General features: G+C 40.9%; 1 protein-coding gene and 1 long non-coding RNA gene across 3 annotated transcripts in view; both read left to right on the top strand.

The window, feature by feature from the left end:
* The first annotated feature begins 314 nt into the window (after window positions 1-314).
* Window positions 315-21,568, top strand: LOC139622799 (uncharacterized). Of its 2 annotated transcripts, none has more exons than XR_011691378.1 (5): window positions 315-490; window positions 7,158-7,310; window positions 19,407-19,578; window positions 20,242-20,328; window positions 21,437-21,568. It is a non-coding gene; the product is annotated as an uncharacterized lncRNA (long non-coding RNA). The 2 variants fall into 2 exon arrangements; XR_011691374.1 differs by having other exon boundaries at window positions 316-490; window positions 19,404-19,578.
* Window positions 21,569-22,921: 1,353 nt separating this feature from the next.
* klf7b (Kruppel like factor 7b) overlaps window positions 22,922-26,089 on the top strand; it is a 60,229-nt gene continuing 57,061 nt past the window's right edge. Inside the window, exon 1 of the mRNA XM_071480395.1 lies at window positions 22,922-23,343. Coding sequence (XP_071336496.1) covers window positions 23,242-23,343 — 102 coding nt within the window. The 5' untranslated portion in view covers window positions 22,922-23,241. The remainder of the gene's footprint in view (window positions 23,344-26,089) is intronic.

Here is a 26,089-nt window from a genome sequence, read left to right as displayed (position 1 = left end):
GCTTTGTTAATCCCACTTTCTTCTCACAGCTGCCGTGGCATCATGCAGGCTCATACAAGTATTCTCACCACTGTGCATAGGGCTGCATTTTCAGCCCACTTCAAAAGAGCACTGACATTTTTTGAAATGTGCTTGTTTGCTGGCTTACAAAGACAGAGTAAGATTAGAAGATCAATATCAGTTTCCTCTCCGTGCATGAAGATGTGGTTGGGAACACCATGGGGAACACTTCCCCTTCACTGCTCTTGAACGTAGCCCTTACTCTTTCTGTAACTCGTCCTTTTCTATCAGTCATGGCCAGGGATATTTAAGACACCTGTTAGCTTTGTGGTTTCCACCTGTTCCTGGCATGTGCCATGATTGTAGGTCTCCTTCACACTGCAGAGGCATGTAGCCTGACACTCTGTATGCCTTATGGTGAAGCTGCCGTTTGATGGGGTTACTGACTTTATTCCTGTGAGGCTTTCAGGTTATAACCCTTTCCATGGTGGTAAGTAGGTCTTGGGCAGCTGTTAAATTGTATGATTCCAATTATATTGTGTTACTTAGTAGGTTCCCACCTGCCACTGTTTTTGACCAGTTATGGTCTCTTGAAGTGCTTGCATATTTTGACATTGTTTAGATTCTGCTTCCTCTAACCTTTTCAAATTACTGTTTAGAATTTTAACCAGCTGGTATCAATAGTTAATTCTGGTATTTATTTAGTTCATTTTCCTTCAAGTTATTTAGTTGAGCTGAGTGTCATGGTTAAAGTCACTGGGATGCATGAGTGTGTAGGTTGCTGTGACTCTACTAGCGGTGCGTATCTGGTAGCACCACTAGACACTCCTTAGGACAGCCTGCCACTCACTGCTCTCAGGCACTTTGGTTTAGTTTGGTTTGATTCTTTTAAATACTGGAACATATTATAACTTCTAGTTGTTAAATTTTAATATTATAAAGTAGGTTTTGAATGAGAACGCCTCAGTTTCCTTTAGCATCATAACCTCATTGTCAGTAACATCTTCTAGTTTCTTTGTTTGATTCAAGAAAAATACTTTTATAGTTTTTTTTTCTTAATTAAATATTTTATGTTTTTATCTTATTTAAAAAAAAATTTGGATCATGTCTCTGTCCCATCAGTGAACAAATCTGTGTGCCTTGTTGAACACTGGCTTTAAGGTCACTGGTGTTTGGCAGTACCCATTTCCCCCACTTTCCCCAGGTGATGTAGTTGGCTCCATCTCTAATGCGCCCACTAAAAATATAATTCTCTCCCTCTGCCACATTCAGCTGTTGTCTATTAAGACAAAATATGAGAGAAAGGGACATATATTTAGCTCAGGATTGGCAAGAAATTTGGACCTGTTGCTCTTCATCTAATTTTTATAGGTTTGACATTGTGCTACCATGGATAAATTAAGAGAGCTGGATACAACATGGAAAGTCAGCCCTGCTGTCAGCTTTTTTTATGTGGCAAAATGTGGTAATGCAACTAAAATCATCCCCTTTTTTAAAAATGAGGTAACAGGGAAAAGATGGAGAGACATGCAACAATGGTCCAGATTCAACCAGGAAAGTTGAGCTTATGGTCGGTGTCTAAAACCCTGAACCACAGGGGCACCTTGGAAAAGCAATTTCTGTGTGCATGGTGTCATATCAGTTTAGAGTCTGTGAAACAAGCCAGTGGGTTCCAGGAAAACCATTTGACACACGAGCTCCATGTAACATGTAATGACTGGACACCACCTTTTTATCAGCTCTCATGTGCATCCTTGCATGTATGACGCTCATCTGTGTTTTTGCCGTCTCTTCAGCTGCTGCGAGCATGTAACAAGATCACTGAAATCAGAGTCGCCTGCATAAAAACTACTTAAACTATACCTGCATTATATTGCAACTTGTTTTGCTTTTACTGTTACACAGTCTAATTCTTAAATATGAAAACAACTGAACTGAAATGAAACAAAAACTGGGGTGAAGGATAAGTGAGATATAAAAACAACACAGCCACTCCCCTGTGCTACCACTGAGGTTTTTTGTTCTGCTACTTTGCCCTTTTTCTCCTTCACTTAATCTCAAATATTCTCTCCCACCAACCTCCTTCCCAAAGATCTTGTTTGTGGAGGCAGAGTCTTTGAACCCCCACCTTTCTCAGTTCAGAGACTGTGAGGTGGCAGCTGTTAATGTCAATCCTAATTATCCTCCCCAACCTGGAAAAACACCTCAGTTCTGCTAGTTCACAAGGTCCAATGTGCCAACAGTCCTGAATTCTCATTTTGGAGAAGTCAGGTGGGGTGAAGGTTTTTTCGGGGTGGTGGTACAATAGGGTTTTTTTCCTCCAAAATGAGGGGCTCTATGAATGTATTCATAGAAAACAAAGATGAATGAGACAAACAGCCTGAAGTTGCAAAGCCTTCGAGTTGCTGCAGAAATGACTAGAGAGACTGCATTCTTCAGCTAGCTTGTCAACACCGAATTAGCATCGCGGCTGGAAGCCCCAGGGACAGACACACTGGGAAGCCCCCTTTTTTTCTTTGCTAAAGAGAACCTGAGGAGGGAAACAAAGCTGCAGGGGAAAAAAAGATCATAATGAGGACTGTTCGTATACGGAGTGTCTGCAGCTGTGTCCTATTTCAGGCTGCTCCTTCTGCGAAGGATGCAGCGTCTCTTTAAGAGGACTGAAGGTCAGTGGGCTGAAGCTGCTTGTCCTCCCAAATTAAATATTCCATCAAGGATTCCACATCAGACAATGGGTGATATGAGCCTTGCTCATTGGGTAGGGAAAAGAGGTAAAGTGTAGAGCAGGTTTACTGTGCACTGGTTAGCAAGGAAGCAGCTTTTGCTTACTATATGCTCAATTACAATGCTGGTAGCTCTGTTTTCTGACATTCAGTCGAAGTAAATGCTTCCCTGAAAGATCATGGTTTGATTTTTGGTGTGGATTTGTTTGGAACATGGAAACATATAATGAGCTTTTTGTTTATCACAGCTCTTTCAGGTTGTGCATTCAAAGATCACCTACAGACAAGGACAAAGGTGAAGATGGTTGAACTTTGATTACAGTAGCGAGTAATGCCTAAGGTAGTACTGCTGCCAAGTTCAGTGTCTCCACACTCATGCAGAGGGCCTTACGTTGCTGTTGTGGTAGTACACTACTAGTTAAATTATTTGCTGTTAGGTCTAGAAAATTCAGTTACAACTACCAGCGCCAAACGAGTCACAACATGCACCGAATGCTTTGGTTGTGAAGGTCAGAAAGGGTTGCAGACCTTACCTGACTCTCTTAACCGGGTGGTTGTGTCACCAACTGTTCCAGTTCACTTAGATTAACAAGTGCAGAGGAAAACTAAACTGAAATACCTCAGCGATATGGGTCATCATTCACTATCAGTCTAGTCTCACATGCCAGATTGTTGGTTATACAGACCCATCTGCTTTGTTGAAAACTGTTTGGAAAAGGGCAGGTGCTTTCAAAAAGAAAATGATTGGATGAACCACCTGTCTGTCATATGATGTCGTAGGAGAACACCAAAGAGGAAACTCAACACAACAAGAAGCTGAGGTCTGAGGAGCTTCGAAAGCCAGTTAGACAAATTTGCACATCAAAGGCACTGTTATACCAAACCAGATGCTTCTCTGTAGCTGCCAGTAGTTCCTCCCTCACAGGATACTGATTGGTCGAACTACTGTGGTTTGGCCACAAGCGAATAGCTTGGAGTCTGGTAAGATGGATTCTCACTTATGCCTTGCAAGGTTACTGTCAGTCAGTTTTGATAAGAGTCCCTCTGTAAAAGCAGCACACCAGCTCTCCTCTCTACTTTTTTCTCATCTCTTCCTTTCATTACGACTTTATACCTAGCTTGACTTTTGACAAACAGTACAACAAAAAAACAACCTGTGACACTAACAATGCGTTCCTATCATTCTCAGGTATTTACTCCTCACCCTGTGTTTCTCAGTCTCCCTCGTCTTTGCCGACTGCTCTGGTCAGGTTGTTGTTTTCTTTTTAACTTCATAGCTGACTCGCAGTGACTTGTCATGCATTCAGGCTTGCTATATAAGTGGTATTCAGTTATCCCAGGTTTCTGAATTCAATTCAACCGCCCTCTGTGTATTTTGAATTGTATTTATGTTCACTCAATTTATGCTGTGATTTAACCTAGTTTTCTATTCCCCTGCTAGCTCCACTGTTCTTCACAATTAGCGTCCAACGCTAACTGGCTCTTAGTTAACAATTAGTGTCCTCTCCCACAATAAAACACACGAGTAATAACTGCTGGTCTCTTCCCTCTCCCCCATCTGAAAAATACATAAACACATCAAAGCAATTCAATTAGATGCCCACAAAACAGAGCTTATAATATTAAGCAAATGAGGATGCAATGAGAAACAGAGCTAAGATGAGTTAATGAGAACCAATCTGGGTTTGCATAAAGATCTGCCAGGAGAGGGCGCTGACCACGAATAGTGTCTCCTAAGCTTTGAATGGCCCTTACAAAAACAATAGTGAAGCAAACCTTTAAAAAGGCAAACACACAATACAGTAAATGAAATACAGTAGAGACAAACTAGGAAAATAACAGTTGTATCAGGAGGAAGCCAATTTAGACCTTTGAAGGTTGCTTTCTCCAAAGTCGATGAGTTTCTCACATGAAGTTGATATGAATTTAACAAAGATTTCACACAGTGCACGAACTCTCTAATCGAAATGCCAGGGCCTTTGTGTGTGTGCGCCATTCATGTTGTGATTGATGTTTGATTCATACTTACCCGCAGAATGATTCATTACAAAGAGAGTTTGAAAAGAACAATAAGAAATAACAAAAAATAATGATTACTGAATGTTGAAAAGCACAAAGATCTGAGCCAGACAAAACTGAGATACAGGGAATTACCATGGTGAAAAAAAAATGAAGTTGAGTGTTTTAAAGTGTTTTAAAGGCTGGTAAAGTGAGAGGAAAATGTCAACACATTCACAGCCTAGGGGCAGAAAACGTAAATGAAGGGCCACCATCCTTTTTATCTTCCAGTGCAAAACCCGAACACTGCAGCGGTTGGCAGTTGCATAGCAATTAGAACCAGGATAAATCAATACCTCCCAGGATATGACTCAGTGAAAAGGCTGTCTTTCACATAAGCAATGAAGTATTAAGGTCGGTTTAAAAAAAAAAAAAAAAAAGTTATCGTGATAGGAAGTGGAAAAGAGATGGGAGCTCCGGCTTTGTTGCGCTCTATAGGCAGCACAGAGCCAACGATCAGAGTCAGTGCACTGTATGGAGAATGTTTTATGGATTGAGTGGGAAAATAAATATCTGCAGGGAAGACAGAGGTTCACAACCTTTGTCTAGGCACTGATTATTATTGGCTTCTTGAAAAATATCTAACCATGACTACAACCTTTCATGAAAGTTAACCAATTCACATTATTGTCCCACCTTAATCAGCCCTTATGTGAAATGTACATTTAAAAATACAGTTTACAGGATTTTGGGGTTTTGCAAAATCGTCCACCAACATCGTGTTTGAGTGGATTCCTTCAATGAGAACATTTTCTTATTAATGGAGACATGTAGTTGATATACTAGATCAGAGCTGAGAACATAATCAGAACTGCTTTAATAATGGATAGAAATGCACACACATGTAGCCACAAACATTGAAGACACTTGAAATACACAACCTGAGAGTAAACACAGGGGAAATAAATAAATAAATGAATTAAATAAACATTTTAAATGAACTTCCTGTTGCTGACTGACCTTCATCCCCCCTTTTAATTAAGTCAAATGAAAGAATGCATGTTATTTATCTGTTTTGCCTCACCACCATTTCATAATTCATACCAACACTAATTAACTTTATTTATTTTATCATAATTCTCGTAATTAGTTGTTTTTACCTGATTGCACTGATTAGTTCAGTTTAATTAGTCTGATATTGTGGATAGAGAAGTTTTAGTTCAGGTAAAGTTTGGGATTCTTTGTCATCAGCCAGTGAAATCAGCAGCACTATCCAGCAGAAACAGGTTTTCTGCCCCATTTTAGACGCCTCAGCTCGGACAAATGATGTTTATATGAAACTAGTGCAAACGGATTAAATTTACCAGCAACATTTACTGTCAACATTCATACAGTTCCATATGAAAACAGGTTTAAAATTAAATTCTTACTTATTAGAACCTGATTCATAACACTGCAGGTTCCTACACTGTGATTAACATGGCCACTGCTGTCAACTCCACATTCAGTCTCTGGACAGTAGCTCTGTGTCAAGACGTCACTGAGCATGCTCAGGCTTGTCACCCAGTCTTTCATATGTTTTTAATAGTTTTTGGACAACAGTGGAGCTCTATGACAGCATGTTGTCCAAAGTTACATCAGTCTTTGTCTGCACAGGCACTGACAGTTTGTAGGAGAACAACCCTTGTGCTTTTTGACTTGAGAACCACCTGGACCAACTATACCATTAAAGCAGTAAGGAGAGGTTATGAATGTTTGAATGGACGTTTCCGAAGGCTTGTTCGGTCTCTGCAACAGTTTTTATAAACAGGTGAGGTGTGCAGCAAAGGTCTGAAAATAATGATAACCCTCTCAATATAGGATATATTATATATTAGCATCACATTAACCTTTGGAAAGTGTGTGTGTGTGTGTGTGTGTGTGTGTGTGTGTGTGGAGGACAAAAGGGTCAAATTCTTTTATCACCATTCACTCTCTCCCCTTTCCTCCTTTTTCTTTCCTTGTATTTTTGCAACTGTGAACATATTTTATATACACATCAGTTGTTCTCAAAGGTGCTTTCATGTATGATTTTCCTCACATGTAATTTTGTTATATTTATGATGAAGTATGGCAATTATTTTAATCAAGAAGTAAAATCTTTGACTTGTGTGGGCACAAATTGCAACATAATGAACGGCTACAATGACCAAACCCACACTCAAGCACCTCTTATATACAACCAGTAACTAACTTGAGTGGGCTAATCCACCAATGTGGGCGTTCACAATACACTGCATGTACAGATAAAGAAAAGAGTTTGTTCAATTCTGTGCTGCACCTAGTATGAAACACAACACTACGACACGAGGGAAAAACTCCACATTATGGTCAAAAAAATTATTATCATTATCATATCAATTTATGAATTTTCTCATTTCTCATGTCTTTCTATAGTGGAACCAGTTTCAGAGCCGTCAACACAGCACTGGAGGACCCTGTTGACTAGACCAGTGTCTTCTGGCAGCACAATATGGCCATAACCGTCCCTTCAACTGTCGCTGCTTAAAGGCCCCACTACCTGTCTGATACAGAGGATCATAAAATCTGGTAAGAAAGTTTAAGCTGAAAATCTTTTTAAAATCAGGGCATTTTTCATATTTCAGGCCTGTGTTGCTCTGAAATGTATCCTTGTCCTTTGTGAAGGAGGAGCTATAGACAGTTTAGATTCACAGCATTTGAAGTTCATTCAAATAGCGACCAGTGGTGGGAAAACATCATAACATCCACAGAAATACAGCTCTGGTTTATAGCTACTGCTGTTAACTATTTCATCTGTCAGACATATTTGCTTATCAGTGTCACATCCAGCAAAGTCTGAGTGTCGGTCAGAGCATAGATATTCTAAAGAAATACTCCCCTCTTGGAATGTCTGTGTACACACACACACACACAGCAGGGGATGTCAGTGTGTTTCTAATAGTGTGAGGAAATGTCCTTGTATGTGTGACTGACATCTTCCTCACTGTCAGTAACTACAGGATTTATGGAGTACAGTAACTGGCCCAAGGCACTGCAGTATACTGCAGTGTGTGTGTGTGTGTGTGTGTGTGTGTGTGTGTGTGTGTGTGTGTGTGTGTGTTTGTGTATGTATGTGTGTATATATATGCAAATGTATTTATGTGTCTGTATGTGTGTATCCAGACTGTAACAGTTTTTCATTTGAGGCAGATCTTTGTTTCTAACTCCCCTTGATTTGATTACTTTCTGTAATCATTTCAAATTTAAAGCCCTCAATTTCTTAACAGAGGTTTTATGGCTGTGCTGCAGTAAGCGTATTGTCTCATTTCCAGTTGCTGGTTGCTTTCGATTGGTGTTTCTGTTGTTTACATGTTATTCAGGTCTGCTAGTTTCTAGCAGTTACAATGACTTCTCTCTCTCTCCCTCCCACTCTCCGGCTCCGTGTGTCAGATGTTTAGTTATTCTCTGCCTCCTTTACTAATTATGATACATGTAATGAAAGTAGTTTATTTGCCATAATGGAGGCGAGGCTTAGTGAGCTCATTTCCTGAGCAGCTGGGAAACCAGAGCGGCTCAGTAGTCTGCCCATAACCAGAGGTGTAGCACTAAGCTTCCAGTGGCATCCATACACGGGCCAACCATGGACATGGTCCTAAGTTGGCAACACTGCAGACTGCAAACACCCCCCAATAGTGTGTCTGAGGCCGAAACTCCAACTCAGTGATGAAGCAGTTGGCTGACCGATGGTGGAAATATCATCAGTCAGTCACATCACAGATTATAGGGCTGGCCCCACTGTTTTGGTCCAAACAAAAAAGGAAAAATACAAACACACAGAAAAGCAACATGGAAAGCTCATCTGCAGTGAGGTCCACTTGCCTCGATTTCATTTTCAGCTCTATCCAAGTAGAATTTAAAAAAATATATGCATGTTCATGAATGTGTGTGTGTGTGCGTGTGTTAGCGTGTGTGGGTGGGTGTGTGTCCATCTTCCCTCCTCTTTCCTCCCTCCCAGTCTTAAGCCCAGTGCTGAGCTCCTAATGGAGGACAAGCCTGTTAGAGCAACATGCCACGCTTTACCAGCAGCACACCAGGGACACACACACACACACACACAAAAATACAGACAAACAGATTTAAATACTCACACAAATGATTCATGCAAAATACAGAACACACACACACACACACACACACACACACACAGTTGAATACTCAGGAAAACAACAAGCATTCAATTCCATAATAGGCAACTCACAAAACACACACTGAACACTAAACACACCCTCAGACACATCCCAGTAGAGTACACCACCATAGCAACAGCCTGCAAACAGCTAATCTATTCAGTGATGCGGCAGTCGTCTCTCAGTGTGAGCAGAGCCTCCAATTATACTTTCATTTGTTTGTCAGTTGTTTTGAAGTCGACATGAAAACCAGCAGAACGACAGCTCCACAGTTTACAGTTTAGAACCTCAGCACCACTTCTCAGACATCAGACAACACAGCCTTATTCTTTGGAACAACATGCTTCAGGCCACACAATAGTATTAACTCTCAAAGGTTGTACCAGAAATGCTAAAAGGGCCCACACAGTGTGCAATAATAGAGATCTTGCAGGTTTATTGAATGCAAGTCACAATGTGCAAGATGGGTCAGCGTCAGACTGTTTTTTTAATTAACTTTACTCAAAAACAGTTCTTGTGAGATCAGTGTATTTTCCACCATTTCAGGTCAAAATTATAGACTGCATGTAAAAATGGATGTTGACTCTGGGTCTGGAAAGTGAAGCCAATGCTGAAGTGCCTTAAACCTGCTTTCTATCTAATGACCATCAGGGGGCGACTCCACTGGTTGCAAAAAGAAGTTTGGTTGTATCTATGGGAAAATGTCTCTACTTCTCACTTGATTTATTACCTCAGTAAACGCTTTCCTAATGAGTTTTTGGTCTGAATCACTAGTTTCTTCAATACAACATGATGCTCATTTTTAAATTATGGTCCCATTTAGAGGAAAATAGACCATAAAGCAGTGTATGCATTAGGGCGTGGCTACCGTGTACCTTTTCAGGTTTTCAGCTCCACCTTCTAATCCAAATATCGTTCCTTCTGGTTTCAAAAAACAAAGATGGCGACGGCCAAATTACAAACTCAAGGCAGTTCACAAACCAATGGGTGGCATCACGGTGGGTTGCTGCTTGGTCGTATTCCAATTTGTTGGTTTTGTAAAATGTGGGTTCTGATCTGCTGTTGGTGGATGTGTCCCACACTGATCTGATTTGAGAACTGTTGCCTTTACAAGCAAATATTTTTCCACATTTCACTCATGAACAGCCAAAATTGCACAATTTGTGGGGAACTTTAACAAAAGGTCATTTTTCTTTCCCCAAACTACCCTTTAACACAATAGTCCCTCTGATGAGCTCCGTGCTGACGTACCAATGAAAATATCCAACATTTTAAACAAGTCTTCCTGAAACCCCTGTATGACTAATTTGCAACATCAAAAGTGTTTTTTAGGAAACTGCAACTTGCAAACTGTTTGATGTTTTCTATTAACATAATGAGGATACATTTTAACTTAAGTAATTGGCAAGTTGCAAACACATCGATACTGAACATATGAGTAAAATGTTCAGACAATATGTTTGTTTTCCACCAGTATATCTGATCTTGCAGCACAATATCCACTTTTAGTGAGTAAAGCCTCATGAAACATTTTCATGACCATGCGTGTGATTACGTTTGGAAAGTTGTGGTCTGGTTTAATAAAGACAAAAGTTCAGTGACAGTGCCACCGTCTAGCAATTACACTGCCACCACAACATAATAATACAGTTAATATGAACATAATTTCTAGGAGACACAGTTGTTTCAGGCGTGTCTTCAATTTATTATTCTTGTGTACTAAATCAGTGTTTCAAATCAATTTGCTATATCCATTTTTTTTTCCTTTTACTTTTGGCTATATTTCAAATTCATTACATTGCATTTACTTTCTCAGTTCAATCGGCTTTGACATGTGGACACAAACCTTGAGATTAGTGGCTAACCAACTTCTACCAACTGAGCCCTATTGCTCTTGATGCTTTTTCTCTCTGAATATATCATTTGTGTATATCAATGGGCTGGCTAAACAGCTTCAGCTGGAATCTAAAACAAAATTTTTGTCAAGAATCTAGCCTTATATTTTTTACTAGATTTTTTACGGTAAAAAATGTCTTGTTTATCAGTTTGTTAAAGGTCCCTTTCTTATCTTAAATAGTAAATTGCCAGCTTTGGGTTGTAGATTTGGATGGTCTTCCTTCTTGTGTCTGGCCTTAATATTATTTAAAAAGGAAAGAGATACTTGTCTTTGTAATTTAATTTCAACTATATGCACTGTTTGGTTCAAATATTAGATAAAGGCGAATAGTTTGGATGATGTCTGAAAAACCCATAACAGCTGTAAGAGTGAACACGTTGGTTGCTTTGAGGGAGAAAACAAAGCATGAGGTCTCTCCATTTTTTTATATATATATTTTTTTATTTTTGAAAAATGTAATTCTGCCGATGGCACCAGCCTTGACCACAGGGTTTCACCACACTTACATCACTCAGATGTTGCAAACTAGATGGCCAAAGGGAGTAGAGAGAAGAGAGAGCAGTGTAGAAGGAGAAGAGGAACAGAGGATGCGAAATAGGAGGGAGGGTTTCAGAGACACAGCAGTGTGTCAACCGGAGCCAAGCATGGCAAATTGGACTGAATTTTCCGCCTGTGCGATTTCAATACACAAACGCAGGCGTACATAACCAGGCTTAATAAGTGCCAGGCTAATGCATTGTATAATCTTCTCTAAATTAATATGTTAGACACAATTGACTGGTAATTAATTCCTGTCACAGCATATCCAAATGAGAAGATTTATTCGAATCTGTCAATCATAAAACCCTAGAGACCGAGGCAGATTATGGCCCAGTGTGATGTGGCAGTGTAAGGATGATGATGTGGTTATACGTGGTGGTATATGTCTGGTATGTATAAACATCCATTACCGGGGCCTTTAAACAGCCAGTGACGATGGCCGGTCATCAAACGAAGGTCATTGTGATGACAGGATGAAGGGAAAGGCAGCAGCCTTTAGTTTTATGGCTTCATAAAGAACATAATGTCTCCACGGGCTCTTCAGCCATCCACAATCCACCCACCATTCAGTTTCATGGCTTTTCCTTTCCCACACTTGGCTTTCTCCCTTATTGTTTTTCAGGATTCGCCTCTGGTGAAACTGCAGCTACAGTGCACACAATGACTAACATCAGGAGTCACAAATTTTTATTCCTGAGAGCTGAGATGTTAAATGACTTGTGCCCTCTAATAGCAGCAAGAGGAAAATAGTGACTATGACTGGGGATGGGTGGAGTTAACACATGTCATGTTGAAATTTGTGAGACTTTGAGAAAACTTTCTACAGTTTAAGAATATACTATGTGAAAATTTCCCAAAAACACGATTCTCAACTCAGCTCCTGGCTTTTTATTAAAAAATATTTCTTCCTAGTACATGCTGCTTGTACAAAAGATATGTGATGCCTATTGGTTATGTGCTGTCATGTACAGTATTTAGTGACAAAGACACACAAAGTTAATCCTTCATCTGAGCCAAGTAAGTAACACAACATAAAAACCACTTTGAAATATTGACTCTTGACTACATTTGCTGTTGTTTGCTTCAAGTGACAAAATTCAGTGACTTCCTGCCTGGACTGGAACAGCAGGGCCAGCGCTGTTAACACGAATGTCACTGACTGACAGACTGTTAAACCTTTGGTCAGCTGAATGCTGCCTGACTGAATGATAAGGTTACACCATTGTTCGACTGGCAGAGTGTTAGTTTCCCCATTGATTTAGCGCAAACAAGCAGTGTAGCACCTCTGTCGCTAGATTAACTGACTTTTCAAACCCCTTTAGCAACTTTTTTCCAAAAGCACCCAGCAACGTATCGAGCGACTTTTGAGACAAACCTTAGCTAAAGAAGACAATCGCCCAGTGTAAGGTTTATTTGAATCATCACCATTGTAATTTCAATATCAGAAGTAAAGCTTAATAGTGGTGCTAAAACAATTGGTGCATTAATCAATATGTGGATCAAGGGAAAATAAATGGTTCAGTAGATCAAAATCTTGTAGCTCCTTTGATGTGAGAATTTCCTAATTTTACTTATATGTCTATCATTTTAAACTCAATTAATTTGGATTTTTGAAAAATAACAGAAATGCAGTTGCAATGTGATTAGTCTCTATTTAATAGTAAGTAAGCTGCAACGGGGAAACAGACAGCTGGTCTCCAATGGCTAGAAAACAATACTCACTATTGTCACACATGCACATGGATGTCTAAAAACACACAGAATGAGACACAAGTTTCTGCACACTCAGAGCCAAAAGGTATTTCACTTTTCAACTATTTGCTCATGACTGGTGCTGGTACGAAAATAAACACACACACATGCACACGCAGACCTGCAGGCATGTGGTTTTTCTTTATTAAAAACCAGAAAGCGCAATTAGCTGCAGAATATGCTTAACCCTGTATCGCTCCCTCAGCTCGAGGATATATTGCGTCTTCCTCCCCATTATTAAAAATATCACAGACATGAGGGGAGAAGGGGAGCAGACAGGAAATATCACAGCTACATGTTTAGCAAGTGGTTGGTTGGAAAATGTGTTCTTTCTAATGGTAGGAAGGCAGGTGTTACTGTGTGTGTATGTGTGTGCGCGTGTGTGTGTGTGTGTGTTTGTGAATGAGAGACTGAATGCATCTTTGTCTACCTGCTGTGTGTGAGCACGTTGGCATGTCCTGGATGTCAGTGCGATTACATTTAAAGTATGACAATAATGGACTGTGGAGGTGGTGCGAACTATGACAGTGTCTCTCCCTCACTGACTGACATACAGTATATTGTTGAAATGTGTATGTGCGACAATCGTGATAGTTTTTCAGCCTAATGAGTCACCCGTGGAGCTGTTACCATGAGCATATTGCAATTTTTACTTTGGCTTAAAGGAGCTATTTGTAAGTTTTGCTATTGCTACCTAGCCAACATGAGCATTAACAGCTGTTTACTTAGTTCAACATCAAACTTCAGTCCTTTACTCACCAAGAGCTGTCTCCAGAGGTGGAAAGCAACCCTCTTGTTTTACTTTTATTTATATCACTTCTCTTCTTCTACTGAAGTTGGCATGCTCACCAGCCAGCTGCGGAGCAGTTGGTCCACCTCCTCACTTTCCGATATCGAGTCGCTGCAATCCAAACTGCCCTGAGGAAGTAGCGCCAGACGATGTATTATAACCTCATGTCTTGTAAACACAACTATGGCCTAAGCTCTCAGCAAAATTGGTAAGTAAACATCTGTTAATGCTAATGTTGGCTATGTAGGAATAGCAAAACTTACAAATGTTAAAGGGCATTTCCAGCTACCTGTTTTTACATGCTTCTTCAAGTTGTGCAAGAAAAAGCCTGCGTGGAAACACTGGCAAGTTTAAATATTGCAAAAAAGATTTGTAGTTGAATTAATAAAAACAAAATGAGATGAAGTGCAATGGAAGCAAATTCATACGAGAGCAAGTCATAACATAAATGAAGCATTTGGTTTCACATTGTTAAATCTTCCACTGAAGAGATGGAAACATCAGACACATGGAAAAATAATATCCATCATGTTACCATTCATTGAGGCATGACTGATGCTCTTTTAATTATGTCCTCTTGCTGTGCCCTCCCCTTCTGCAATGGTTTAACGGCACCCAACTGGAGAATTAGCACCACCCACCACAACAATGTCCTCTACCATACTTGTAGGCTAAATTAATGGCCATGGTAGTTTGAGCTCCAGATTTGAGAAACTGAGTGTGTGAAGTGTGCTGGTGTTAACAAAATGTTTCAGTGACCTACAGATTGATGGCTTCCCATAATTTAATCAGTGTTTGAAAGTGAAAACACCTTCAAACACCTTGTCAGAATGCATTATGAGTAAACATGAATTTACGTTTATAACAGGCTTTTATAACAGACCCTTTATTTTTTTATAATTGTTTTCCATTGCTGCTACCGTGCTGTATGCCCAGTTGTCCCTGTGTTATTTTGAGGACTTTGGTTCATCATATTGCTCACGGTTCACAGTTTGTGGTTTCACCTCTGGTTCTCTGTAGCAGACAGAAACGTTCTGCTGCATCCTGATGTCCACTTCACTGATCCAGCTGAGACGCTCAAAGCAGAACATGGTGTTTGTGTTGCCTCCCTCTGTTTGTGCCAGAGAGGAAATGAGAGTTTGTGTTGTTTGGTGTGTTGTCCACCTTGATTGAGGATTACTCTGCAAGGAGGAGGACTTTGTGCTTGTGGTGTAGTTCTCTGGAGACCGGAGAGAGCTCAGGCCTCAGGCCTGCCTCAGGGTCTCGCTCAGCTCGCTTGCACCAGTTTTTGTGTCTTGAAAAGATTAACTTTTTTAGGCTTGCTCTGACTTGACCTATGATCAGCATTTTTCTTGTGACTGAGTACATTTGCATACATACAATTTCCAGCAGTAGTTGGCTGTTGAGAGGTGTCCACAGTCTGAACTACTGTTTTGTATCAGTCACTGACAGAGTGGCAAAAATTGCCAGATTTGCTTCTTTAAAAATGATCATAGTAATTCTTGAAATTGGAATTTGAGCAGGGACACACATCATGACTGTTGGGTCGATGTATAAATATGGTTTGAGCCTCACAAGTTACCTGACTAAGACTGCTGCAGTCTCACACAGTTAGGGTTGACAGTTGTCAGATAAAATTATAGTGTGGTTGTGAAGGATTGTAATCATGTAGTGGTCATCCAATCTGTGTCCCCAATTCTAGGATGTGACTAGGCTGTCCCATTTCCAAGGCTCCTTGCGGTCGAGAAATGTGGCCTTCTTTTCCTGTTCAAGGAAGGATCCAGTGGGTGGATCCTTTGTGGCCCAACCTATCCCAAGATTCATTGTGCTCTGTAATGAAAGCAAACAACACCAATAGAGAGCCTGAGGATTGCACTTTGAAATGTAAGTATTGGATTTCAGCTCAGTTCAACAGATAATGGTACAACAGTTAAAACAATGGGCCTTTAAAAAAAAGTTAGGCGTTGTCAAAGTTGGTAGGCGACAGGAGCCGTGCTTTGTGACGTAACAGTAAGGGTGAACACAGCTGATGATGCACAGCAAACATCCTCTGTAGGCCAGATCGTCTCACTTCGGCTCGGCCTTCGTCACATAGACTGCGTCCTCCAAAGGATGCGCCCCCTGAATTGGGACACAGCTACTGTATGATGGATGTGTTTCTGTTTTGGTACAGAAATTCATGTTGTCAAGGGATTTCAGGGGTTGCCTAGCAACTTGTCACTCCCTATTGTCCAATGTTGTCCTCAGTTGTTTAATACGTGCTCCTTTCTAACTGACTAGAAAATCAATGGATATTAATGGAAGTGGTCTTCCTGGGTGAAGTGTTTTCTCTCAGCTCACAAGTTAGAGTGGAGCATGTAGCTGCCTTGCATTATCGTCCAGGACAGATACTGTACATGCCACAGTCTCTCTACCTGTTTCTGAGTAACCAAACCTGCATATTTCTCAAAACCAGGGTAAGGGCTTTTCCGAGCTTTTGAAGCAAGACATAATGATCACATGTGAGCACAGAAATGGTATTCACTAAAAACTGAATCACAACCAGGGTGATTTTGAGAGTTTATAAGAGAGTAGCAGGTTATTGCTGCCCAACTCATTATCCCATCTGTGGTTATCTTATATTCCTGCGTTGGCTTTGTGCAATTTCACTTCACTGCCACCAGGAAACTTTTTTTTTAATTGACCCAATTTAATCTTGACTAGTGATTACTCGAAACTAGGAACTTCTATTTTACCATCCTGAAGTTTCAGCCCTGATTAGATTATGGAAATGCAGAGATAAAATCATCCTCCAACCATTTCTCCTCCTCCTCCCCTCTCCCTCTAGTTGTTCTCTGTGCCAAAACAACACAACACAATAATAAGATTACAACACTGAGTGTGTGTGGAGCTGGACAGCAATGCCCAGATTTTAAAAGGTTGTGTGGTAGAGAGACATTCAGCCCACACACAGAGAGAGACATGCAGCTTTTGTATTTTCTCCTCTTATGGTGTTTGCTGGTTTTAGCCAGAAACTAAAACATGAAATTACACTAGAGATCCATTTTGCCACAAATTCTTTCTCTCTGTCTCACTCTCCTTTTATGTCTCTGGGTCTTTTTTCCTCCTTAATCCTCTTTGTCTTTTTAATGATTTCTCTCATTTTCTCTTCATTTGCAACAACAGAGGAGACAAAGTTGTAATGGGGAACGAGTCCGTTGAAGTACTGTGAATGGTAGTACTAGAAGTAGTTGTACTGTAGGAGAAGAGTAGCAGTAGGTGGAGGAGTATGGATAATGGTAGTAGTCATGGAAGTTGTAGTTCTGCAGTAGCCAACCAGTCCTCCAGCCTCAACAAATGTATAGGTCATTGTTTAACCCCCTGATGCGACCAATAGGAGTGTGTCCTGAAAGAGCGCCAAACCTTGGTTGTCACCGTACCTTTGTCACCATGGTTACTATAGTAAACAGTCATGACTTGGTATAGGCATGAAAAAAACGTGGTTAGGTTTAGGAAAAGATTGTGGCTTGGGTTAAATTAAGTACTTCCTTAACTAAGATGGTCTTTGTTGTCATGGTTACAATAAAAACAATGTGCTTAACCTTGTCAAATGTCATGGATAAAAGAAACGTGGGAATCAAACACTCCTCTCCTGTATCACATTCCTGTTTTGTTAACCCATCCATCCACCCTAACCTCCTGTCCTGTGGACCTTGTCGCTCTATACTCTATGTCTCCAGTCTTTCCCCTCTGCTCCTGTTATAATCGCTACAGCCACTAGATGTCGCCTAGCAACAAAATGTAACCATGGGTCATAATAACCTGCTGCACAACCTCTGGGCTCGTTTTCTACAGGAGGACAGTCTCATACTGGCATCAGCTGTAGTACTTGCCATGGTGAAATTAGTAGGAGGTGGAGGAGTAGTAATTGTTAATATGGTGGCAGAAGTTGGAGTAATCATAGTTGTATTTGTACTTTTAGTAGAAAGCTATGAATGCGAGGACGAGGTGGGGGCAGAGTAGGAGAGCTACTTCTGGTAGTAGTGTTAGTGGTAGCAGGAAGAGCAGAAATAAAATCAGCTGTACTACCAGCAATGGTCAAAGTAGTAGTAGGTGGAGCAGTATAAATGTTACCCCTCCTAACAGTGGTAGTAGGTAGGAGTGGACTTAGTGGGAGTAGGACTGCTACAAATGGTGGTGGTGGTGGTGGTTGTAGTGGAAAAGGTGAGAAAGAGTTGTAGTAATGGTAGTATTAGTCAATAGTGGAGCAGCAATAGCTATAATAGAGGTAGTAGTCATAATAGAAGATAGAAAGAAAGAAATACTACCATTTATAATGGTGATTGGTAGGACCCTGCTATAGGTAATTATTGCTAAAAGTAGTGGTTGTAGTCTTAGCTAAACAGTACTATCTGACAGTAGCAATAGTAGGATTAATGTTGGAGCTAGTACAATAGATTACAGAAGTCTTATAATAGTAGTTATAATAGTATGGGATGTTTTGGTGGAAGTAGTAGTAGTGAGAGATCTGTCAATATAATAAAAACATCATGATTGCTTTATACTGTTGTTGGTTGGTACGCAAGAGCAGGCACAGCCCTATAAACACAAACTTTGCTGATTGACTGACTGAGTGATGAAGTTCCACCATTGGCCAATTGGCCGAGAGTTTCCCCATCGGTCATTACTCTTTCAAAATGACTCAGAAGGAACAAGCAGTGGTGCCAATTTAGCGACTTTCTTGTTAGATTAACCAACGTTTCAGACCTATTTATTTATCATTATCATATACTAAACTAGCAAATTTTTGGACAAACCTGAGCTACTGTCTATTAAAAACAGAGTTGCCAGTATTGCCTTGCAAGTGTGCAGTCAGGCTTCCCTTCCGCAGACACACGTCTCTATGCCTCTCATTCAATTGACTGCACAGCAGCTGAGTTGCATGAGCTTCTAACTTTCTCTCTGAGTGATTATTCCATTATTATTCAAAGTAAGTATAGCTGAACTCACAGCACAGTCTTTGTCTTTAATTTATGTCTGTGGTGATTTTGTCAGATGACGTCATGGCTATAAAAGCAAGTTTTTAGCAGCAGCAGCTTGGACATGGCTAGGAAGTGGTTAACATGTAGTATTAATGGGCCGCGTCTCACTCACTGCTTCATACTTGTTCAATTATCTGACAACAGAAACAAACAAACATGTAAATGAGAACAGCTTTACTGGGAATTTGTCTGAATTAAAATACTGTATATGTGAGCACAGAGAGGAGGGAAGCGAACAGATGACGGGGTGAAACTGACATGAGGTTAAATGCAAATACTGCACCGTCCAGCCATATACTAGGTTTTGACCTAGTCTTGTTTAATATTGAATCTCACCAAGATGCTGCATGTGAATCTGTTAAGGTTCTTATAGGCAGCCAGTAGTAATATTGATCCATCCTCCTCCACCACACACACACAAACACACACACACACTTTCTCCTCCCTGACTCCAGCTCCCTCCCCCTCCCTCCCTTCCTTCCTCTGTTCCGGTAGCAGACTGAGCTGTAAAAATCAATGGGGAAAATGTCCTGAAACAGCCGATCCAGAAGCCATCTGGCTCTTGTAGTCCTCAGAGACCAGCAGTACGTTCCCGAGGGATGAGACACACGCCGAAGAAGTTGAGAGAGAGAGCGAGGAAAGGAGAGGCCTGGGCACACATCAACACAAAGCAAGTGTTAACTCAATAACATGCAAATCCTCAGTATGGGTTACACATCATGTGGCTGTTACATAAGAGACAGATAGGTGGGAGGTTCAGGAGACAGACAGACTGGTATCACATCCAAATCTGGAAAAAATAGTTGTTTTTAAGCTTATTTGAAGAACCTTGATTGGGTCCATGATGCATCAAGGTGTGTGATGTGCAGGGACTTTCAATTTACCAAAAAACAGCTTGTTCTCTATCTGATATTTTATAGCAGTTTTGTATCCTACAGCTTAGATTCGTACTTAGCCGCATCCACAGAAGTAAGGGTATGAAGGGGGGCATGAGCAAAGAGAAAAAAGACCTAAAAAACAAAAAAAAAACAAAATAATTAATTCTCCTAGAATATATTAACATGTTCTTCCCATATTGTCCTTCAGCTTTTGTCGACCTTGCACTGGAGGTGGAGCAGTTTCAGTATCTCTGAGATTAAATTTTGACCTTTCATGGCATGATCTCCATCAAGTATTCAAGCTTTATTCAATACTATATCAAGGGTACCAGAATACATTGCTCTACAGGTTTTGTTCAAATTAGACCACTGTTGTCTAGGACATCACATTTGAGTTTCAAATTTTGACCCTTTAATTATTGCACCCTCATTTAACCAATTAATGTAATTTGCAGCAGTAACTGCATGTGTGCTGCGGTTTGTGTCAGTCACACTAATGGTGTCAGAGGAAGAGACGACACAGAGACGTGTCAGAGGCAGAGGTAGGTTCCTGGAAATTAGGTGTGATCACTGTAAGTAGAAAGTTACTGATGACTAAACTATGTGACTACAGAACAGGAAGGAAGGAAGGAAGGAAGGAAGTAGTTATAATCAAAGAAGGTAAAAGGAGAGAGGAAGAAAGAAGGGAGGAAAGAAGAAATGAGAAGGAGGGAAGAGGTGTGTGTGTGTGTGTGTGTGTGTGTGTGTGTCGTAGAGAGATCATAAGAGAGACCTGTGTACAAGCATATGCCCGTACAGTTTGATGTGACCATGGGATGACAGGGAGCAACAGAGAAGAATCAGCCAGTCCAGTTAATACAACTCAGCAGCCCATCAAACGCTTTGAGAGGCTGTCGGAAACGATTTCAGCTACCTGATCCTTTAAAAGTGTTTATGATCTCTATAACAAACCAGAGGAGCCGTCCTATCTGTCTGCCCATCCTCTGTGCTCAGGTTCAGCCCATTAGTGTGTCATAAAAACTGTGATCCTATCACATCAAACTGTAGGAGTATGTGCTTGTACACAGGTCTGTCTTATGATCTGAATGAGACAACCTGTTTAAATGAAGGGTTAAATGAAAAAAAAAGTAAAAATCACTGATACATCACGTCATACATCAGTCACCAATAAACAATTGCTATAGAAAGATCTGAACTAGTAATTTAGGGCATAAATGAAAAGTTAAACTCTCTTCAGACACTACATTTATCTGAGCTGAATCTTCAATCATATACTGAGCTCTTAAAATCTCAATAGACCAAATCAAACATAATGAGTGAGACTATTTCAGTTTCTAATACAAATCTTTTTTCTTTTTTCTTTCAAGACTTGGTTTGTCTAAATAATTATCCCAGTTTTTCAACTTTAGCAATGAAAGTGACGTAAGATGAAGCCCATTTTAACACTATATAATGGGGCGTAACGGTATGTGTGTATGAAAAAGAACAGCAAGCCTTTGATTGACGTTAGAAAGACACTGGATAAAGAGTGGTGGTCTTAAAACTGTGTGATGACATTTTAAACTAAAATTGTGTCGTACAGTATCAGAAAAAGAAAAAAACAAAAACAGTCAGACACTTGTGACGGCATCTTCCAAATTTGTCTGTTAGAGAGCCAGAAGGCAACGGCAGTCGGGATGTACCTGTCATGAATAAAGGAGCTGCAGTCACCCAGAAATTATCCACTGCGTCAACAGTCAATCTCACCACTGATGGATGAACCTCCAGGGCCACAGAGCTGCTTGACTGTGTAAAACCTGAAAAAATAAAGTGAGGGTTTACAGACTATACTTATGAACTGTGGAATGAATGAGAAAACCTTTTACCTGGCCTGCTTTTCTCATCACAGGTTGCTTTTCATTTATTTTTAAAATTTACCTCAGGACTGCTTTGAGTGCCAAGAATTAAGACAATTTAATGTTAACATTTTTCACAATCAGTAGGAAGCATTGTACAGAAATGCACCAAATGTGGATTTTATGTTCTGTTTCACTGCTGCAACTGACGAATGATCAAGTTTTGATCATCTTTTGTCTTCCAGTTTCTAACAGCTTGGTAAACAAAAACATGAAGCACTAAATCTTTGATGAGAAGTTTCCACATTTTAAATTAGCTGTAGTGTTCACGAGTTGCATCTTTTATCAGTTCCTACAGAACCCAGTGGTAAAGTTCATAAAGTTCATAACATTTTCAAAAACCAAATGCCAAAGTAGTAACAAAGCACATTTTCTTCTGTGAACTGAAGTAGAATTCTGACGTAGTTTTAGTTTTAATGAACTATTTTTATGGCGTGGTTTCTTACTTTTATTCAAATAGAATATCTAAACTCTTTTTTCCACCACTGCTCATTTGTACTTGGTTTAGTTAGTTTAGTTTATTGAGTGACATTGAATAAATGTAGTGTGGCAACAAAAACTGCTGATGACTGTGGGTTCACATGTATTCCAGAAATAAAAAAAGGGGGGTAAACTCTCCTGAACTGAACAGGTGGGCGGCTCGAGCTGAGCTCTTCCCTCCACTGCATCCCTGCTCTCTGTGCAGACATCACCACATGAGAAGCACATGGAGGAGTCTCTGCGGTGGAGCTGTCACACATCAGAAGAGCATCGCAGCGTCTTATCTCCAGCATCACTGCTGCAGCTGCCTCTGAGGCTCAGCTGCTTCTTTCTGCAGATTCATACCACCGTTTACGGCTTTTGTCGCCGTTTCCTCGCAGCGGCAGCGGCAGCGGCACTCGTGGTTTCTCTCCTCTCTGCCTGTGCAGCCTGTAATGATTGAAAGAGGAATGCTGCTGGTTTTATATAGGCCTCTAAAAATAACTCACCCCTCACTGCCATGTATGGGCCGGACTGACAGCCTCCTGCAGCCAATAGTGTCACTGCAGCCGTGAAAGCTCCGCCCACTCCCTCAGTCACAGCGCCTCCTTAATTGGACGCCAGTGACATCATCAACCCTATTTACCTTATTAGGTCACGCATGAAATTGATTGACAGGTGGCTCCTCCCCTGCCTCCCTCCCCTCTCGCCGGTCGCCTGGATTGCGGCGGGGTCCAGTCTGCTGCTTGAGGAGCAAACCTGGCAACCTGGCAGCTCGTACGGAGACCGATTGGCAATCTGGCAATGCGGAAATAGATCTGGCACCCCCGAGCCCGGACTGAGGAGAGAGGCGTGACAGCGAGAGCAGAGAGGAGAGGGAATAGCACTGACAAAGATAAAATAATCAACTCTTTCTTTCCTCTTAGCTGGTTTCTTTTTTTTTTTAAATTAAAGTGCTCAGGTGCGCTCATCTGCACCAGCTGGGGTTTTTCCAGCATTTGTTTTTTTTAATTTGACAAGTCTGAGAAGAAGAGAGAAGAAGTGCGTTTTTATCGCTTGGATTCCGGACTTCTTTACTGAGTTTTCCTTTTTGCATCAAGCATGGATGTGTTGGCGAATTACAGTATTTTCCAGGAACTCCAACTCGTTCATGACACTGGTTATTTCTCCGCTATGCCTTCCCTGGAGGAGAACTGGCAGCAGGTCAGCGCTGATGCGTTTTCTCTCCTTTTCCGGGAAACTGAAGGGGTTAGAAACTGGGATGAAATGTCATGTGTGCGCTGGTTGATGTTTGCTCTGTGTGTTTTTAGTGTTTTGCATCAGTGGAGCGCTCCGGAGCGGCGGCAGCAGCCCCGTGTAGTTGCGTCTTTTTTTTTTTTTTTTTTTTTTTTTCTCGCTCACATGGAGCACGGCGAGGTCCGCTGACAGGAGAAAACACACACACACACACACACACACTCACAGAGTTGGTGGGGTGAGGAGGGGGAGGACACAGACAGAGAGCTTTACGCATTAATGGCAGTAATGGACAGAAAGCATTTCAAAAATTGCGTAAAAACACATATACCATCTTTACATTTACGCACACGCCCCTTACCACAGACGAAAGCGCCCTTAGATTTACCTTAAATATACTTAAGGCGTAATTAAACCTCTTAATCATAAATGTAAAAGCAGCGTGACACAGTGGCCCTGTGAAATCCCCCATGATGATTCTCAGATTTAACCAAAACCGAAAAGGGATGACCGTCTCCTCAATCACCTGAGAAAATCCGACAACCTCTAAACGTTTTAAAGACTGCTGGGGGGGGGGGGGGGGGGACTCAAATAAAAAAAAAGAAACTAAAATTTTTTAAGCTTTTCTTTCAGGGTTGACGTTTTGGAGATAAGAGGATTTCCCCTTCACTGATGTGGCAACGTTTGAGGTTTCACTTTGGTCTGTTAGGGATCAAATTCAGGTGTTTTACCTCTGACTTATCCCGTGTGTGTTTGCCTCGGTGCAAACGTGAAACGCTGTTGGATGAATCTCTAAAATGCAGGTGTCCAACTGAAAATTGCTGAAGATGAGAGGCGGAGAGAGAGAGAGCAACATTTAGGGCTCCACGTTGGTCTGGGGGGGGGGGATTGAGCTGTTTTAACCTTATTTGAGCTAAATGTTAAAATGCAACGTTTAGGGGGGTTATAGGGTTTAAAGTGCATCTCCTGTAACTTTCCACCTTTGAAGGGTCTCTGTCGTGTTATATTGCGTGAAGTGGACTTCATGCTGCCGTCCTGTTTAAAGACTGAGTGAGAGCTGACTGAAGGTGAGAGGGGATGATGTGTAGAATATGAGTGTTTCAACCCCCGAGCGTGAGGCTGTTTTTAGTGTGACTGATGTGATCGATAGAGCAGTCTGCCAGCCTGATATGTTTGGATATCACACACACACACACACACACACACACATACACATATAGGGAGAGAGAGAGAGAGAGAGAGAGAGAGAGAGAGAGGCCTTGGAAGATGGACACATGCCTAATAGCTAGTGACTTGTTCTTAAATAATAAATCCGCATCTGCCACTGTTTGTTTGCAGATAATCCTGCTGAATTATGCATCATCACCCACTATAGAACATACAGTAGCCTCTGCAGGAGAGTCCACAGACTGCTTTATAACCTTTATCTCACATGTAAAACCTTCATTTTATTGGCATAAAAATAGATTAAAGGGCAACCACAGTGATTTTCTGTGTGCAGAGATTTTGTGGTCCGTGGGGGAGGGGATCGGTCAAATTGCTTTTTCTGTTTTCACAAATACAGCACAGGTCTCAAAATCTGAATGAAAACCGAAAGCACGTTTTGAGAGCAGAATTCAATAACAGAGAATCAGGTGATTAAAAATATTTTCCCATTAGTTTGCCCCCTTGAACTCGACAAATGGGAGCTGTTAATTGGAAGCCATCTTCAGCCTCGTGTGTGAGTGAACAAGTGTATGTGTGTGCATGTTGTCGTGTGTTATCACCTTTATTTGCTATTAAGAGTATCCCACTGAGTCCCTGTGTGGAATCTACTGAGACGGTGCTGGGTCAGTCCATTGTGCATGTGCAGAGGGGTCAGACCATGTGCGTGTTTATTCCTGTTGTCCTGAATGAGGCTGTCTGACTGTCTTACTGACACAAATTCACACTGCCTTGTCCTATTTTTAGTCCAAACAGCACATGGTTTCATCCCCTGTAACCTATTTTTTGTCTGTTATCATATTGTTAATTGATTGAGAGGTTTCATAGAGTTTCAGGTTTTGATGTCATGTCTCATTTTCCACAGAATGGCTGGAAAAAGGCTGGTTTAAATTGGTGCCCGGAGAAAGGAATGTGGAGCCAGGGAAAAAGTGATTCCACTCATTGTGTCCATTCACAGAAAAGTGTTTTGACGTTGCAGCCTATTACACATACTGCATTAACTTGAATGAGAGGCAGCATTACTATTGTGACACAAGCCATAATTGAATGATAGTACCTGCTTTGTGTGAGTGGCTCTAATGACCTCTGGGCAGTCTCAAATAAAGTTCTTGTTTATTTGGCTGCCCTTAAGTTGTTGCCCTGGCAACAATTAGTGGTAATTAATAGTAATGGGAGGCAATCGAAGACTTTTTGAAGGGGCATACTTTTTGAAATATGAGTGTTTGTGTTCTTACCAGGAATTAGAGGAGAAGAAGCAGAGGAAACCGCTAGTTGAGCTCCATAAAAGTTGCCTTCCAACAACTTTACTCATTGGGTTTTGTGTTTTTAAAGTTCTGTCTAATATTTTTTTAGATTAATAATGTATCAAGTGACTGCATGTAATGTGAATGAGTGGCTCATACTGAGAAACCCACAAACAGTTACCACCAATTGTAAAGTCACTGAGCTTTTCAGCCTCCTTTAACTTGTAGCTTTGGTTTAACGGTAGATTTTCTTTATGGTTTAATCT

This window comes from Trachinotus anak, unplaced genomic scaffold (genome assembly GCF_046630095.1).
Source record: "Trachinotus anak isolate AG129_WGS33_773 ecotype Australia unplaced genomic scaffold, CSIRO_AGI_Tana_v1 ptg000001l, whole genome shotgun sequence".
Classification (NCBI taxonomy): Eukaryota; Metazoa; Chordata; class Actinopteri; order Carangiformes; family Carangidae; genus Trachinotus; species Trachinotus anak.
The sequence above is the reverse complement of the archived record's forward strand: the minus strand, read 5'-3'. Positions and strand labels throughout refer to the sequence as shown.